Here is a 16853-nt window from a genome sequence, read left to right as displayed (position 1 = left end):
CAACCTCTGTGTATGTTGTCATAATAGCATGTGCCACGCCTTCCCAAGCATTTGCCAGGGGCGGTCTATAATAAAAATAACAACTTAACTAAGTAGACAATGCTGTACCTCGCTCCCTCTCTTTGTCTCCCTACCTCTCCCTTTCTGTGTGTGCAGGCAGTCATCAGCCAGTTGTTGTCAAACTGTAAGCAGCTTTTGTGCATCAGAAGAGGCAGAAGGAGAAGCAGCAGCAGCAGCAGCAGCAATATAAATGCAACACAAACTGAAACAGAACAACAAATCGAAGAGAAGAGAAGAGTAGAGTAGAGTAGAGTAGAAGGGACTAACTACAGCAATCGAGTACTGCACATACACTCGCAGATATCGGATAATTATCCGGCATTTGGCATTTAGTTGCAGCAATTTGTAGGCATAATTTCCATTCATTTAGCTACGATAGACTATTTTGTTGGACCTCTCGCGGTGCTTGGCGATGCCTGCGATCACCATGTACACGTCCATGGGGCAGAGCTTGGGGGCTTGGCGCGATTTGATCCGAGTGGAGATGACCTTCTTGGGCTTCTTTCGACGCGTTTCATCCTTGTCCTTCTCGTCCTCGTTCCTCTCCTTCTTGAAGGTCTTCTTCTTGGTAGTAAACGAAAGGCCCGTGTCCAGCCGCTTCTGGCCATAGTTCCTCTGTACAGGCAGCAGAACGGCTGTGTCCGTGCAACCAGGAAAACGCATGATCAAAACTGATTGCAAGAAATTCACGCAAAAATACTCAAATATATCGATTAGTTTCTGCTGAAATTTATCCGGCGCCTTGCCGCTGCGCTGCACCATCTGAAACATCGTTGATTGGTGTTGTGGGGGATGGGAATGCAAGATTTTAGTTCAAATTACAGAATTACGAGCAAAATTTGTTCTGAAATTGAAAGCTCTGCCTACTGCTCACGGCCGAGCAGCTCGCTGTCATTGCTGGCATTGCAACTGGCAGCCGATTGGCATGAACAGCATTCGATCCCTCCTCTTCAAGGGTATTCCAAAAGAACAACAGACCAACCACAGGTGCATAAAGGAGGTGCATAACCCCCCACCCCCCTCGTTCCACCCGTTAAGCTGTGCAGTCAACGGTTGTCGTTGTTTTGTGTTTCGGCAACGCTCGAAAGTTTCCTTTTATCTAAGATGAATAATCTAGAAGCGCAGAGTCCGCACAGTGGCTTCTGGCCATCCCCATCAGCACCTAACGCTGCCCCTGCCCCTGCCCCTGCCCATCCCCATCCCCATCCCACCCAACAAGCATTTGATGAGTCCAGCAAACCAAGGGTTGGGGCAGGGGAAACCGCAGCAGCAGCAGCAGCAGCCACAAGCGTCGCACCTTTGCATTTTTATTGTGGCTTCTGATATCCCCTGCTGGCTGTCCATCCGCTGCTCGGAGGACGTGCTCAGGGGAGTGCCCGACTTGACCATGATAAGGCTACCCCGCAGTGCCCCAGTAGTCAGTGATTGCAGGACACAATTTACATCTTTTAATGTATAGGAAATCAGGCAGATTCTGCACAGAATATTAGCTATGGCAACGGAATACCTGTACCCGGAACACTGCGGATTGCTGAAGGTGTAATCGAGGAATAGAAGGAAAGCAGCACTGGATGGGCTTTCACTCACCATACTCACACTTTTATGAACCTTCTCGCTAAGCAGTAGCCCATGGGTCGACTCCCTACACTTTCTCTCTCATTCTCGGGTAAAGCTCCCTCACCATCACCTGCGCGCTTACCCATTACCGATTGTTCTGCTGTTCCCTGTTGTTGTTTTGTTGCGGCTTCTGTTCTTCTGTTCTGTTCTGCAGAGGAGGACACGGAGACACGGAGACACGGAGACAGAGGCGATAATCCAGGAGCATCTGTAGCTGTGTAACTCTGGACTGCCTGCCTGGCTGCCTGGCTGCCTGCCTGCCGCTGGCCAAATGCTTAATCCTTGTGCGGAAAAAGCGTTACGCAGCAAAGTTGGGCCTGTCCTCCCCCCACAGCCTCTCTCGCTCTCTCTCTCTCTCTCTCTCTTTCTTCTGCCTCTGCTCCTGCCCTGTGTGCTTCCTTCTTGTTGCTGTTTAGTTAACTCAATAAACGCAAGTGGCTAGAGGGGGTCGGGCGTGGGACGTGGGTGTGGGTGTGGGTGTGGGTGGGGGGCGTGGGGCGTGGGGCGTGCGGTGCAGGCGATAAAATAATCTCTTTCTCTCCATCTTTCTCGCTCTGTTATGCTGTCTCTGTCTCCTCACCGCTTAGAGAAAAAGTGCTGACATTTGCGCAACAATTTTCTCATGCTCATTTACTTGTTTACGTTATTTTCTCATTGTCGCTGGACTTGGTGGCTCTACTCTGCTCTGCTCTGCTCTGCTTGTTGGCTCTTCAAGTGAGTGTCACACACTCTACCAGGAGCTGGGTCCAACGACTTTGATCAGATGCTGAGTCCAGCGAAGAGAGTAGAGAGAGCAAGCGGGGAGCATCATACCACGATTATAAAACCATTTAAATATATGGAAAATCGGTTCATCTCCGCTACAAACTGAACGCAAAAATTAAACAAAAATATCAGTTGGAGGGACTGCAGATCTGCAGATCGATGTATCTGTCTCCCAACTCCAGTCTCCAGTCTCCAATTCACAATTTGCTTTGAATTTATATTTTATCTCCCAGGTATCTGCAGAGGGTATCTCCAGTGTTGGATTGGACTTTCTTTTGTTATTTTTGGTGCTTGTTGCTGGTGGTGCTGCTGGTTGTTGTTGCTTTTGACAATTACACAAAAAACTGTTGGCATTTACCACAAGCATACGGCCAGAGTCAGTCAGCAGAGCACCCGGGGGCAGACAGGCAGGCAGGGAGGCAGGCAGGCAGGGAGGCAGACAGGGGAGACAGGGGCTAACCAAGGTTTGAATAGATGAAAATCGTTGGGTAGACCAGAGATACTGAGATACTGAGATACTGGGGCGAGTAGAGCTGAGAGATGAGAGGACAGTTTCATGTCAACAGAAATTGTTCTGATTCTGGTACTGGTTCTAGTAGCAGTGCCAGGGCCAGGGCCAGTTCCAGTGCCAGGGAAATGGCCAGCCAGCTCAGCACTTTTTGCTCGTAAAAGGATAGCTCCAGCTCCAGCCCCATGCCCCATGCCGCAGCCCCATCAGAATGCCGCCTATCCATTAAAACGTTAAAAGCTTCTTGAGAACGCGTAAAAACTATTTGGCTATCTCCCCACACTCCCCACACTCCCCACACTCCCCACACTCCCCAATCGCCTCTTCAACTGCTTCTTGGCGGGAGTTGTAGCTCCTCTGGCTCCTGATGCGTAACATCATTAAAACTTGAATAATCAGCCCATCTAGCCCACTCTATCCACCATCCACTATACCTCTATACACCCGACTGTCTCTCTGTCTCTGGTTATATAGAAACAAGCGAAGGAACAACAACAAAGTAATTCACTTTTCCGTTTGCAATTTGGTGCGATTCCTCTTGTTTTTTTTTTTTTTATTCGGAACGGGAACTGGAATCGGGGCAGTGGGGAGGGCTGGAATGGGGTTTATTTTGTTTGTGTGTCTGGGGCCAAGGAAACAAGTTTCGGAATTGGGTTAGAAGACAACAGCAGCAGCAGGAGCACAAGCAGCAGCAGCAGCAGAAGGATGAGGAGTAGGAAATGTGAATACAAGTGAGTGTTGGCAATACAGAAACGGAATAAACATGGAAACGGGAACAGAAGTTGGCAGAGAAAATACCAAAGGAAATATGAATTTTGAGTGCCACGAGGACAGGCAGACAGAAGCAACCAGAAAATGCGAATGCCGATCAGCAAAGTGAAACAGAAACAGAAACAGAAACAGAGTGGAGGAGCACAAGCAGTAAGGAAATAATGCCCAATAAATGATTGAACATTGCACAATAATCTCGAAGGAAGGGACTAACCGAACCCCATTCAAAAACTCTAAGCAAAAACAATTAATAAGTGAATAATTACGAGGTACTCATCGTACGAGTATCAGCAATGTTTGAAGGAATGTTTTCCAGAGGGCCAAAAATTCAATCCAAACTTGAATATGGAATATTCATCAATGCAAATAAGTGAGTACGAGTGAATACGTTCAAGTGGCTGATGGCTGAGGGCTAATGGGTCTGTTTAGGCAATTGAATCAAATGAAATGCGCCAAAATTTCCATTCGAATAAATTTGATTATTCAATACATGAAGGTCGCAAAAAAGGGCAAGCAAAGTGCGGAAATGCGGAAATAAATATGAATATTCATGGCGATGAAAATGAAAAATTTATAAGCGATAAACGAAAGCACAGACCCCTGCAGAGATGAGTTGGTTGTTGCCAATCGATTGGCCATCGATAAACAGGTCTTACTCTGTGTGGGCGGGGGAGGGGGAGGGGTATGTGCCGATTGGGGTGGATGGGGGAAACCGGAAATGATTGCCGAATGGCAAGTAAACAAAATAATTTATCATTTCGACGGAAGTTCTCGCCCTGGAAGATGTCTAAAGAGGAAAACTCCCCCCTCCATCCATCCCCTTTCACTAAGTCCCTCAGCCAGACAGAGAGAGAGAGAGCCAGAGAGGGAGAGAGGGAGAGAGGGAGACAGAGAGTGAGTATGTGGGTGAAGAAATGTGGCAGTGCAGGCGAAACTTTGGCGCAAACAAAATTAACGGTAATAACTTGGACTTTTGGCCGAAAAAAAAACGAAGAAAAAAAAAAGGAAAATGCTTTCCCTGCATTTGCATGTGTGTGTGTGTGTGTCGGTGTGCGTGTGTGGCCATCCAGGGTTGCCACGTTTTGCGTTGAGCAAATAACCATAATGAAGTTTGCAAAGTTTTTTGACACATGCAACACTCCCCCCTCCCCCACCATCGGCCCACCCAGAAGCAAAAGGCGAGCACAAGTTACGGGAGGGGGTGTGGGCTGGTGAGTCCACGTAAGGGTTCTGGTTCTGGTTCTGGTTCTTGTGGAGGCCTTTGGCCTCCCCTGCATTTCGGCCATTGCCAAAGTGTTTTGGCCGCGCTTTGGCCAAAACGACAAGCAAATATTTGCCAAGTGGCAAACAAAACTTGGACCAAGGACCACCCCCCCCGAAACCCTGATGCCAGACCACCACCCGTTCAAGGACTGAGAACTGTGAGCTGAGAACCCTGCTGAGCTCAACGATTTTGCAATGGGCCCCCCTCCCCTTCCGACAGCTTGTTTTTTACCCCAGCGAAAATATTATTTTTATTAATGCTCGTCTGGACTTTGCTCCTGGATGACGACGCCGCCGACGACGACGCGACGATGAGGACGACGATGAGGACAATGATGACGGCGTCGTCATCTGGGGTGAAAATGTGTTTTATATTTGACAAATAAACGCAAACGAAAAGCAACAAAAAATGAGAAGGCCAGAGCATGGGTGAACGGGGGAAGGGAAGGGGAGCGAAAAGTATTGGGTGCAAAGTTTTCCTTTCGTTATTCTATTTTTTTTTATTTTTTTTTGTTTGCTTCTGCCGCTGCCGCTGCCGTCGCCGCCGCAGGAAGCGGAAATCGTGCGTGTAATTGAACGGACATTGAACGAAAACTTTCGGCGAAAGGTTGCGACGCCTTGGCCTCGTCCCCGTCCCCGTCCCGGGCTGGCCTAGTGGGGACTGGGGCGGTCAGTAGGTGGTCCACAGATGTGTTTCAGTGTGCTGTGGGGCTGATGGGCACAAAGTGCCCGTAGGAGAGGTCACCATTTGTGGTCATTTTTACGGGCGCTGTAAAAACAAAAAAGGCATTGAGCAGCATCGACAAATAGCTGCGAAACGAATACAAATAAATATCCAGCAGATACTTGTGCGCTGGCAGATACATTTTGTACTTTTATGCTGCTGCCATATTTTTTATTTTTATGACTCACGGGCGGTGGGTCGTTGCTGCAGGGCAGGGGACAGGGACAGGGACAGGCATTATCCTGCAGAAGTGTCCAGCAGCTGGTTCGCAGATCGTTTTAGGGAACGAGCGGCGTGGAATGGGATGGAGCTTGGAGCACCAGCTGATGGATTTGCAGGAAGAAAAGACAATAGCAGAGGCAGCATATGGTTTGATGAGTATTGGAGCTGCTCTGTGGCAAGTTTCTCTGTGCTCACAGATGATCGCCTGGGGCCAGTAGTTCCCATAGTTCCCATAGTTCCCATAATTCAATTAAGTAAGTGCACAAAAGTCAACCATTTCAAAGCATACATATGTACGCATAGATAAGCAGCAGCCGTCAAGCCCAATCCCACTCCCATTCCCACTCCGAATTCAGCTTTGAAGTCATTTCAATACCCAGCTGCCGGAGCACGTAGCAAAGCGTTTACTTCGCTGCCGAAAGCCCATCCCGTATGCCGGATCCAGTACTCAGTGCTCAGTGCTCAGTATCCAGGATCCATCCATCTGTCAGCTGTTGCTGTTGTTGTTGTTGTTTTTTTTTTGCCGTGGGCGCCGCGACTGCTCAATTAACACAATGACAGCGGTACATTGAGAGAGGATAAGGAGGAGGAGACGCACCCGAGGGCAGAAGCAAAAGGCAAAGGCAAATGTCAAAAGTGTTTTCTAATTTGCGCAACACTCAAAATATACACACAGATGGAGAACAAGAGTAACAAGGGGGGCAGGCGGTTGGGTAACAATAACGACAAAGGCACCAAATAAAGCCAAAATGTATTTAACAAAGTGACACAAAACCAGACAAAAAAAAATATATGCATATATATTCACAGCTGAAGGAAAATAAGTTTCCTGCCATGCCCCCCCCAGCCCCCCACCCACACGCCCCCAGCACACAGCTCGGCTTCTAAGCTTGGCGACTGTACAAAAATGTTTAATTTATCAAATGTCAACGCCTAAAAGACGGCAACATTTGTCGTCGTCAATGACAATGATGATGACTACAGAGCGAGAGCGACAGAGAGACAGCGACGCCGTCAGACGTTGACGCTGTTAATACCCTGCCCCACTGGCCCCCTGGCCCCTGGCCCACACACCCTGCTATGCCCCATCCACCCACAGCTCTGCTGCTGGGCCTGCGGCAATGTTTTTTGAAAAATGAACGTAGATTTCCCCATACGGTATTATTTATTGCAGCCATCTTCCTCTTCCTCCCATGCCATGCCAAAAGTTGTACATTTGTTTAATGAATTTGACGAATTGTGAATTGTCCTGGCAGATGTTCTGCCTTTAATTGTGGTGTAGCGTAGCATACTGCCAGGGAGGCCCAGCGATCCGTCAACCAAGACTCGTCGATTGGGAGGATGCATCTAACAGCTGCGAGTATCACAGATCTTAGGTCAAACTTGGATATTCGAGGGTGATTTACCTGCTGCCTAGTGGTGGCTTAGTGCCTTGGCCTTATTATTTATTACAGTGTGCAGATCGTCAGTGTCTGTCTTGTACGTGTCCAGCGATGTTCCATAACCCTCCAAAGCTCTCAGTGTAAACATCAGGGAATGCTCCTGCATACCAGAAATCAATGTACATCAATCGTATGTATTCCTGTGGGCTGTGACCTACCTGTTTCAGCCGCTTCTTGTCTTCGATTCTTTGCCAGTGTACAAAAGTGTGTGCTGGAGGAGGAGGTGAGAGGAGCGATGTGGGGGATTCTACATCCACTCCATCGACTCTGGCTGCTGGTCATCAATGGGTGACGATTCCGTTTCCATGGGTGTAACTGGCAACGACTGGGATTGCTGCGGCAGTGCCAGCTTTGACACCGCCAGCGGCAACTTCGTGGCAGCAATGGCTACCGGTGTGGGTATCAGGGAGCCAGTGATCGGTAAGTCCTCCCCCTTGGCTGGGACGTGCTGCCACTGCATGGCCATTTGGTAGTCGGCCGAATCGAAGTACTTCTGGGCGTTGCGCTTCACCAACAGCTTTTTGGTGAACTCCGAATTGGGGCAGAGGTTCGGGTACTTATTCTGATTCTGATTCGGATTCATTTTCGCTAGACGAGAGCTTATAAAATAATTTCGATTCTATTTCTATTTTGATTTGATCACACAAAAGGTGAGTAGATTTTGAACAGAAAACAACTCAGGGAAATGCCTAAATAAAGCAGGCTCTGATGCTGATTGTAGCTGTGCTCGATCTCTTTTTTTCATCTCTCCATGGAGCAATTGGATGAGTAGATATTCCCACTATTTTTGGAGGGATTTATAAATGGTCATTGAAGCATTCCTCGACCGCCAAAGCACAATGCCGAATGCCGAATGCCCCATGTCCAGCCGGGTATCATAAATATTCCAACTATCGCTGGCTGGCTATCGCTATTCCCTAGCGGGGCAACAGGCCACATTCCCAGTCCCCAGTCCCCATTCCCCATCTCTAATCCCCCCCGCCTCCTTTTCAGCACTTGTTCGAGCAATTAAGCGGCCCTTTCAAAACAAATTGAAATGCAAACGCGCAGCAAATTGACTGACTCTCAGCTCCCAATCAATTGACCGAGGCTAACACACTCGCACACACACAGCTGGACATCGGCACGTATACGTAATGCAGGTGGCTCTCACAATTGTGATGAAGTGCCACTGGATGCTGGCAGTGGCACTGGCACTAGCACACCATCGAATAAATGCCCGAAAAACGATGGAGCAGAGCCTGATGATTGCTTAAAGCCAAATGCCATTCGCACTGCCTCATTATTGGGGCCGCGGGTGCCTGCCGCGGGCGCCACGGGGGTGCCACGGGCATGCCACGGGGAATACGGTGGGTAAATTGAGGCCAGGCCAAGAGAATAAATCTGATTAATAATTAGAAGCAAACAAGGACAAGACAACTCTCTCTCTATCTCTCTCTCTCTCTCTCTCTACCACTCTCTCTATTTGCTTAAACCGCACGCCACTAAATTAAAAATGTCCCTCGGGCAATTTATCTTGGCAAAGGCAGAACAAAAAAAAAACCAGCCTGAAAACCTAAGGCCAAAGAGCTTTAGTCGACACAACGAATTATGGATACCCGTTAAAAGGGGAAAACATTAATTAATGAAAAGAAAAGACTATTAAAACTTCATTTTTATTCGATTATAAACAAATCCATAGATGATTGACTCTCTGCTAATTCCCGTATTTCCGATTGATTGATCGATGGAAGGTCGCACAATAGTAGCTAAAATGTACCTGTAAATATGTCTATAGTAGTGTCTGCCCTAAGGCAGATCCAAACCTAGCAGGGCAATCGCTCTCTGTTAAGAGCCTGTTACCTGTCTTCGTTTACAGCCTGTGGCCGCTCCCGGTTACAGCTCACTGCTAGCGCTGTCTGACAGCGCTCTGAGTGCCTTAGCGCTCGCTCTCACGATCCACACGGCTCTCTCTCGAGTGTCTTAGTTGGAACCTAAACCCAAACCTCCTACACCCTCCAACAAAAAGAGGTCTGTCCAAATTAATGTCAAAGAAAAGCTTCATATCCATGTGGATACAAGCACAGTATACCCTTTTGTAATCGCATTCGTAATGGGTGAGCCCAGCAAACAAAAAGAACCCCCCACAGGCGATGATCAATGTGGCATTGTTGAGAGATGGCGGCAAAAGTTTGACCAGCTTCGGCCAGCGGTTTTTAACTAAGCGAAAGCCGTGCGGCATGCGGCATGCGGCAAGGTACGGTAAGGAGGGGAAGCCATGAGAGGAAGCCAGAAATAAATCCTTGAGCATATTAAAAACCCAAAAGCCCCAAAATGAGTTTGTTTGGTCAAAGGCAAAGCGTACGAAAAAAAACGAAAAACGAAGGGAAAACTGTGGGGGAAAAAAGTGAAAACCAGACTGAAACCCATTCTGCCGCTTCTGACGCTCTTGTTCTCCGGCTTGGTTGCATTCTTTGTGGACTCTGTGGACTCAAACAAATCAAAGCATTGGTGGATGGTCTTAGGAAAACATTAAATATGACAGTTCTAAGATGCAGGAGCCTGGTGCTGGAGCTCTAGAATGGGAAAAGGAACACTGTACAGGGCAGCAGCTCTAACAGGCCAAAAGCGCTGTTAAGACAGCATATTAACAGCCTGTTACCGTACCGTTCTCCGTTAACAGCCTGTCGCTGCTCATGCTTACAGCTAACTGTAATCGCTCTCGCACTGTTAATGTTGCTGTTGCTGTTACTGTTACTCAGTCTCACGATCCACAGCAGGAAGGAGGATCTTCCCTTCGCTTGGATCGCTTTTGCAGCTAAAATCAACATTCTGTTTAATTTTCCATATGAAATATCCCAATATCCCGAAGGGGGGCACTCCACACAGCAAATTCGAATGAAATCCCATTGAGAGCATTCCAATTCCTGATGATTCCTACTCCTATTTGGTTATGCAACCAATATTTGCAGCGCCGATGATGATACAGATGAGCCGGGCAAACAATCTGATTATCCTATGAGCTGGGCAGAGACCTCTCGTTGTTGGTTCAGACTCGGATAATATTCCGTTTTCGATTCGATGTGGTCCTGGCTTAGCCTACTGCCCCATGCCATCCATGGCTGGGGGATTTCTTATGGTGTGCTGTTCTGCGGTTGATCCAGGGTACTGGGTACTGGAAACCCGGTCCAGGCAGGCGGCCTGCTGCTGCCTAGAACTTGTCGAGTGTCATGGCCATGTTTGTCCTTGCCGGATGCGACAATATAAATTGTAATTAATAAATCAAAACAGCAGCAGGCAGCCAGCAGCAGCAGTGGCAGTGGCAGCAGCAGCAGCAGCAGATACAGATACAGATATGCAACTTTATGGGGCAGCAATCAAAGTCAGTGAGATGGCAGGGATGGGGTGTATGGACAGAGCTCGTGGCTCCATTAGATCTGGCCAAAAGTTTGCTTTTGCTTTTGCATTTGCATTTGCTTTGGCTGGCAAACTTTTTGGCCCAATAGAAATTATGGCACAACTTTTGGTTTATTTTTCAATGGTTCTCCCTCTCCCTCTGTCTCTTTGTTTTTCCTTTTAGCCACAACTAAATGAAATTGTTTTAAAATTTGGCTAAAACCCTTTGGTCCAACAAAACGAAACACACACATGGGAGTCACACACTTACACACACACACACACACACACACACAGACTGACACTCTGCTGTCTCGTCTCTCCTTGTCGCCTGTCCTGTCTGCTGCGCATGGGGAAACTTTCGCCTGCTGCTCTCATTAACGCCCTCCCACAAAAGTTTAGCTGGTACGAGGGGGCGTGGCACAAATCAAACGGAAATTAAAAGCAAACTGGGAAAACCGCTTGACACACCCCACAATCTAGAATCTAGAATCTACAATCCCGCATCCACAGACCCCTCCCCCTCCCCCTCCCATCGTATTGGCATTCCCATTCCCATGGAAAAAGCAAAAAGCGAATCCCAGGGATAGCTAACAGCTAACAGCTAGGGCTAAGCTGTCTGAGCATAACGCATCATTACGTTGACAAAAATGGGCAGCCCGGCAAATGGCATCCAGCATCCAGCAAACAGCAAATACATTCAGTGGGGTGTTGGCAGTGGATGGGGTGGCTGTGGCTGTGGGTGTGGGTGCCATAAGAATTTGAATTTTCATGCAGGCAAAGAAAAGCGAAAGGAAGCAACAGCGCAGCAACGGTAGCAAAAGGAGGAAAAGCACAGAAAATGGCTAAATGCCGGCATAAAAATGCGATGCACCCCGCATGCTCATCGAAGGATGGGGAGGAGGGCAAAGGCAGAGGCAGAGGCAAGAGAGCTGGTCATGAGCCAAAGCCGGAGCCAGACAACAAGCGTCTATGGCAACATAAACATTTGCCTTGCCAGGATCTGACATGCCCCCCGGGCACCAAGGGGCACACACACCACACACACACACACACACACACACACACAGAGCACAGAGAACATTCGCTGCTCGACTTGGCCTGGTGTCTGGCACTGCCACTGCCACTGCTACTGCTACTGCCACTGAAGTGAACCATTTAGGGCTCGTTCCCAGCCTCGAGGTGGGTGCTGCCAAATCTGTTGGGCACTGTTCCCATGGCTCTCCCTTCCTTCCTTCCTCCCTTCCCCACTGGTGCTCTGTTCAATAAGGTGCAGATAAAGTAAAGGTGATTATAGCTCGCTGAGAAGTGTAGCCAAGAAAAAGGAATCTGAAGGAATACGCGTACCTTTTGGTGGGAGGGAATCTGCTGAGGCCTGCAATCGATGGCTATATTCTCCACTCTCAGCTGTCTCTCAGCACTTTCAGCACTCTCCAGTTCTTCGATTTCTCCATCTAAAAATCGCTCAAGCAAATCCTTAGCTTTCCTGCATCGTTTTCCCACCACCTGCCAGCTCTTTTTCCAACACTTTTACTTGCCACTCCCCATGGAGTTCAGCCTTCTGCTTCTTCCTCACGTTCTTTCTCCATCGTTATCCAGCACTGATTTTCCGCCTGTTAGATCATTTTTTAGTCGTTGCAATCCGGCCATCCCGATTCTCCGCTTGTGTCTGTCTTTGCTTTGTTTGCTGTGTGCTTTTCTTATTATTTTTTTATATTTTTTATTCCACTTTCTTGTGTTTTTTTTTTGCAGCTTGTTTTGCTTACGAGACAACCGACGACGTTGACGATGACGACCATTTTGTTGTTTCCCTGTGAGTTTTTACCACTTGTCCTGCCTTCTGCTTTCACTATCTAGCCCATCCCCATCTCCATTGCCCATCCGTTCCGTTTTTGCCTGCCCTGTCCTGGCCTGTCCTGGCCTGGCCTGGCCCAATCTTGTGTAGTTAATGTGGCGTTCTAAAACGCAGTAGCTGCTGCTCTTGGCTACTACCCACTCCACTCCACTCCACACCACACCCATCTCTTTTGCTCGCTATAATATATGTAAACACTCAACCACACACACACACACGCGCACGCACACCCACACCCACGCAGAGAGGCACTGGCAGAGGCACAGGAACAGGCGCAGGCAGCAAGGGAACATCGCTTATTTGTATAGCATACTTTTTTGCGTAGTTTGTCGTTGTTTTCGCATTTGTTTGCCAAAAAAGTGGCTACTATGACGGCGATTGTGTGTGTGTGTGTGTGTGTGTGTGTGTGTGGGGGGTGTCTCTGAGTGTGTGCTAGTAACTTAATTTATTCGTTGTCTGTGCTTTGTGGGGATGGTGGATAAAGGGGATGGTGTGCTCCAACAAGTTTCCGCCTAGCTCCAGCAGCTAATGTAAATGTTTGTCTTCCGCTTTTGCTTCTGCTCAAGTGGCAGACCATGGGCGTAGGGGTAGCAGGGTAGGAGAGAGATTCAAGCAATTGCCGCTTCTTAAAGTTCTCTCTCTCTCTAGCGGGTTGCTTACCCACCATAACGACGATCGATCGATCTTCCAGTTTGCTCCATGGGTTTCTTTCCACTTTCTACTTTCCTTAGGCTGAATTCTGTCCTTAAGTTCTGCAACACTCCTGCTCCTGCTGCTGTTTTAGAGCAGCTCTGCAGAGGGTTGGGGGAGAGGTGGCAGCAGCAGCAGCAAAAAAGTATCTTAACCGCATAACACGCGCATATATTTCACCGAGTTGCCTCGTTCTTGTGGCTGCTTTTGACAGTTTTGTGTACTGTCAATTTGAGGCAGAAGTGTGCTGTAAGTGTGTAAGTGTGTGTGTGTGAGTGGGGGGTAACCCTGCTTATATTGTTGCCATCCCTTGACCCGTTACCACACCCCTCTGCCTCCTTTCTCTGGCTCCTGGCTCCTGGCTGCAAATTGTTGTTGTTGTCTGTCTGTCTGTCTGTCTGCCTGTCTGTCTGTCTTCGTGTGTTGCTTGGCTTTAAAAACATCTTCAATTTTTCTTGCCCCCCCCCCCCCCACCTCGAATGTTTTTTTTTCCTCTTTGCTGCTGCTGTTTTTTTTATTCTGTTGCCTGCACTTGAGGAGAAAAGGGGAGGAATTGTGGGGGTGCAGGGATTGGAGTTGGGGTTGGGGGGTTGGTGCTTTGGGCCACGCCAGAAACTTGTATTTGACAGACCCTTGTCTTCATATGTGCCACAACTATCGGCGTTGTTCGGTTGTTCGTTTGTTCGGTTGTCCTGCCAGGGCTCCACCCACTGATACTCCTGCTACTCCACCCACTGCTTGCTGCTGCTGCTCGTTATTACATTTTCAGTTCTTTCTCGTTGTATAAAAAATATCCCCCACCCTCACACACACACACACATATGGTTGTATGTGGTGCTATATATGTACGTTTTTATATCATTATATACGCCATATATGGCGCTTTCGCTTCGCTACGCCACTACCCCCCCCCAACCCTCCGCTACCCTGCATAAATTGTCGCTGCGGGTTAGATGTGAAGGGCATAAAGATGCTTCAGCCAGCCAGCCAGTCAGCCACCCCCCGGTGTCATCACATTTGCACTGCATGATTGATCGTTTACAAATAAGCAGCAAACACACAACAGCAAAAAAAGCTCCTCCTCCTTCTGCTCCACCACCCCAAGCAGCGCAAAGGCAAGCAGCAAGCAAGAAAAAAAAAGGGACCCCAACTCTGGGAACCTGTGACAGGCGATGGCAGTGCAAATGATGGCCGGCTAATTTGGCTGCACCCGAAAGAATATTTGTGAATATGTACACCAAGTATCCAATACATGGGGATGGCTGCGCGGAAAGTCTTGGGTATAAGGAAGGAAAGACAACCGTGTTATTAAAGGACTTAAGACTTGATCTCTCTCTCTCTCTCTCTCTCTCTCTCTCTCACTCTCTCTCACTCTCTCTTTATAGCTCATCTTTGATAAGAATCCTCTGATGGATTACCAATAAAGATTTATTAGCTACGAGTATTTGGGCCCTATTATATTCAAGCACATTTCCTTGCTGTTTTTCTCATCCATTCGTTAAACACTTCCAAGTGACTTTCTTCGTCCCCAGAAGGTGGCCTAAGGTGGCTCCAAATTCATTCAGAAAGTTTTTTGCACGGGTGAAAGAACATGGCCAAAACATTATCCGATATATATTCATATGTAGGAGTATATGTGTGGTGTACTTCTGCAACTCCGCCTCTTCGCCTTGTCGACGGTCTTGCGCGCAGCGGAATGGCCACCACTCTGGGATCCCCTCGGCATGTGCAGGTCCCCATAATCGTTACATTGGCAGGGCCACTGGCGACTATGAGATTGATCAGCACTTGACGAATGATACCATCGACCTAAACAGGCAGCTGGGACTACTGTGGCGAGTCCTTAACTGGCAGCAAGTCCACACTGCGTGCGCCTTATGCCGAGTCCTGCAGTACAAACAGCTTGCAGCGCTTCGAGTATACAGCACTCCCAAGGAGGAACTGCTTGAACCCAACCACCGGTTGGCTGGTGCACTTCCTCCGTGGCATCCTGGTATTCCGTATGGCCAGTGGACTCTGTAGCTCCCGGGGTGAAGGAGAAGGATTCGCTGCAATGCCGAATCCCATGAAGGGAGCCATCACCATTTATACTTATAAATATGGTAACGAACCATGGTGCTAGCCACGGCTCTCCACAAGTAGCGTTGTGTGTCAGCACCTCCGGAAAATAAAATAGTCTAAAGCGACACACAATTACTCAAACTAAGAACTCTCGATCAACAACTCTACCCACCAAAATAAAACACCCCACCTCTGGCACTATTTCGCAATCAGCGAAGACAGCACAAAGCTCTCGGTCACCCACTTCAGTCCCACTGCAGTCACAGCAGAACTCTTCAACTCCACTGACCCACTATCCAATTGTCAACGAAGCACCAAGCACCAAGCACCAAGTGGCAGCAAATCTACAAACTTCTTGTAGAGGAACCCTGGACATGCTGATGCCTATCCCAGGTATCCTACAATGTATGCATATATTTGATCATGTGCTGGCCATGGGCCGCATATCCATTGAACTGCAGCATCAATCTCCTCGAAGGGGAAGCAGATAATGTAGTAGTTTTAACTCCTAATGTTATCCGGATAGCCTGGTAGCCTGGTAGCCTGGTAGCCTGGCACCCGGATGCCCAGCAGCTGTTGGCGACGTCTTCATTTGAGTGCCCAGAATGAAACCTTTCAGCGGCGCCACTCCACTTGCTAACCAGGAAAATGACTCATCCGGAGGAGAGGAAACTTTGCCAGCGACGATGTCTTCATCCGGGCTCAAGGCAGCGAGGAATGCGGGGCTTAAAATAATTAAATTGTCAGTGGCAACCAAACGGGCAAAGAGGATGGAAACGGATGGGTGTGTGGGTGTGGGGTGTGGGGCAGGACAGCACAGCAGGACTCATTAGAAGTCTATGGGAGAGCAGAAAGAACCCTTTGCCCCCAGCACCACACGCTCTCTGCACTCTGCACTCCGCACACCCCGCACCCACCCACATGCAGTGTGTTTTTCGGGTGGGGGTGGGGGGGGCGCCATCAAAATAAATGCCTGTCATTAAACAAATTGTCGCAATAAATCTGCGCATTTCAAAGTCACTGGAAAGTAAAAGGAGCCACAGAAACAAAGAAGCCAAGCTAAAAAAAAAAAAAGAAAACAACAACAAGGGGAAAGAAAAACTCTGTGTGAGGTGGGGTGGGGTGGGGTTCACATTTCCTTTTAGTGCTAGATGTGGTGGTGGAGTGGGAGGGCGGGGGGAGTGGGGAGAGTGGGAGCCTGCTGTGGTAATGGGTGTGGGTTGTGTGATCATTAGCGCTGTTCAAAGTCAGCCTGCCACCTCATCTGCTTCCACTTCCACATCTTCTTGACTTATAATCCACAGAGTAAAAGCAGCCAAAGAGACAGAGAATATATATATGTATTCATGTATATGTATGTGTATGTTTATATGGAATAAATAAATTGGGTAAAGGATGGCAAAAACCTTTTCGTTTTTCTGCGTTCGTTTCTTCTTAAAGCAATTTTCTAATCACAATAAATAAACAAAAGTCAATCAGACAGCAAAAGCAATTAGAAAA

At 48.2% G+C, this 16853-nt stretch overlaps 2 protein-coding genes across 4 annotated transcripts; both read right to left on the bottom strand.

The window, feature by feature from the left end:
- Positions 1–385: 385 nt before the first annotated feature.
- LOC111068718 lies at positions 386–886 on the bottom strand. Of its 2 annotated transcripts, none has more exons than XM_022358403.2 (2): positions 795–886; positions 386–731 (listed from the first exon to the last, which is right to left on the bottom strand). In XM_022358403.2, exons 1-2 carry the CDS (start codon positions 829–831, stop codon positions 427–429), a joined length of 342 nt encoding a protein of 113 aa, XP_022214095.2. In that variant the 5' UTR covers positions 832–886; the 3' UTR covers positions 386–426. The 2 variants fall into 2 exon arrangements, with proteins under 2 accessions (XP_022214095.2, XP_022214096.2); XM_022358404.2 differs by having other exon boundaries at positions 386–695.
- Positions 887–7083: 6197 nt separating this feature from the next.
- LOC111068712 (cAMP-regulated phosphoprotein 19-A-like) lies at positions 7084–8025 on the bottom strand. 2 transcript variants are annotated; one of them, XM_022358393.2, is made up of 3 exons: positions 7531–8025; positions 7337–7472; positions 7084–7284 (listed from the first exon to the last, which is right to left on the bottom strand). In XM_022358393.2, exon 1 carries the CDS (start codon positions 7953–7955, stop codon positions 7620–7622), a length of 336 nt encoding a protein of 111 aa, XP_022214085.1. In that variant the 5' UTR covers positions 7956–8025; the 3' UTR covers positions 7084–7284; positions 7337–7472; positions 7531–7619. The 2 variants fall into 2 exon arrangements, with proteins under 2 accessions (XP_022214085.1, XP_022214084.1); XM_022358392.2 differs by having other exon boundaries at positions 7084–7277.
- Positions 8026–16853: the final 8828 nt, after the last annotated feature.

The sequence above is a fragment of the Drosophila obscura genome, unplaced genomic scaffold, assembly GCF_018151105.1.
Source record: "Drosophila obscura isolate BZ-5 IFL unplaced genomic scaffold, ASM1815110v1 contig_73, whole genome shotgun sequence".
NCBI lineage: Eukaryota > Metazoa > Arthropoda > Insecta > Diptera > Drosophilidae > Drosophila > Drosophila obscura.
This window is presented reverse-complemented; position numbering and strand designations above follow the sequence as displayed.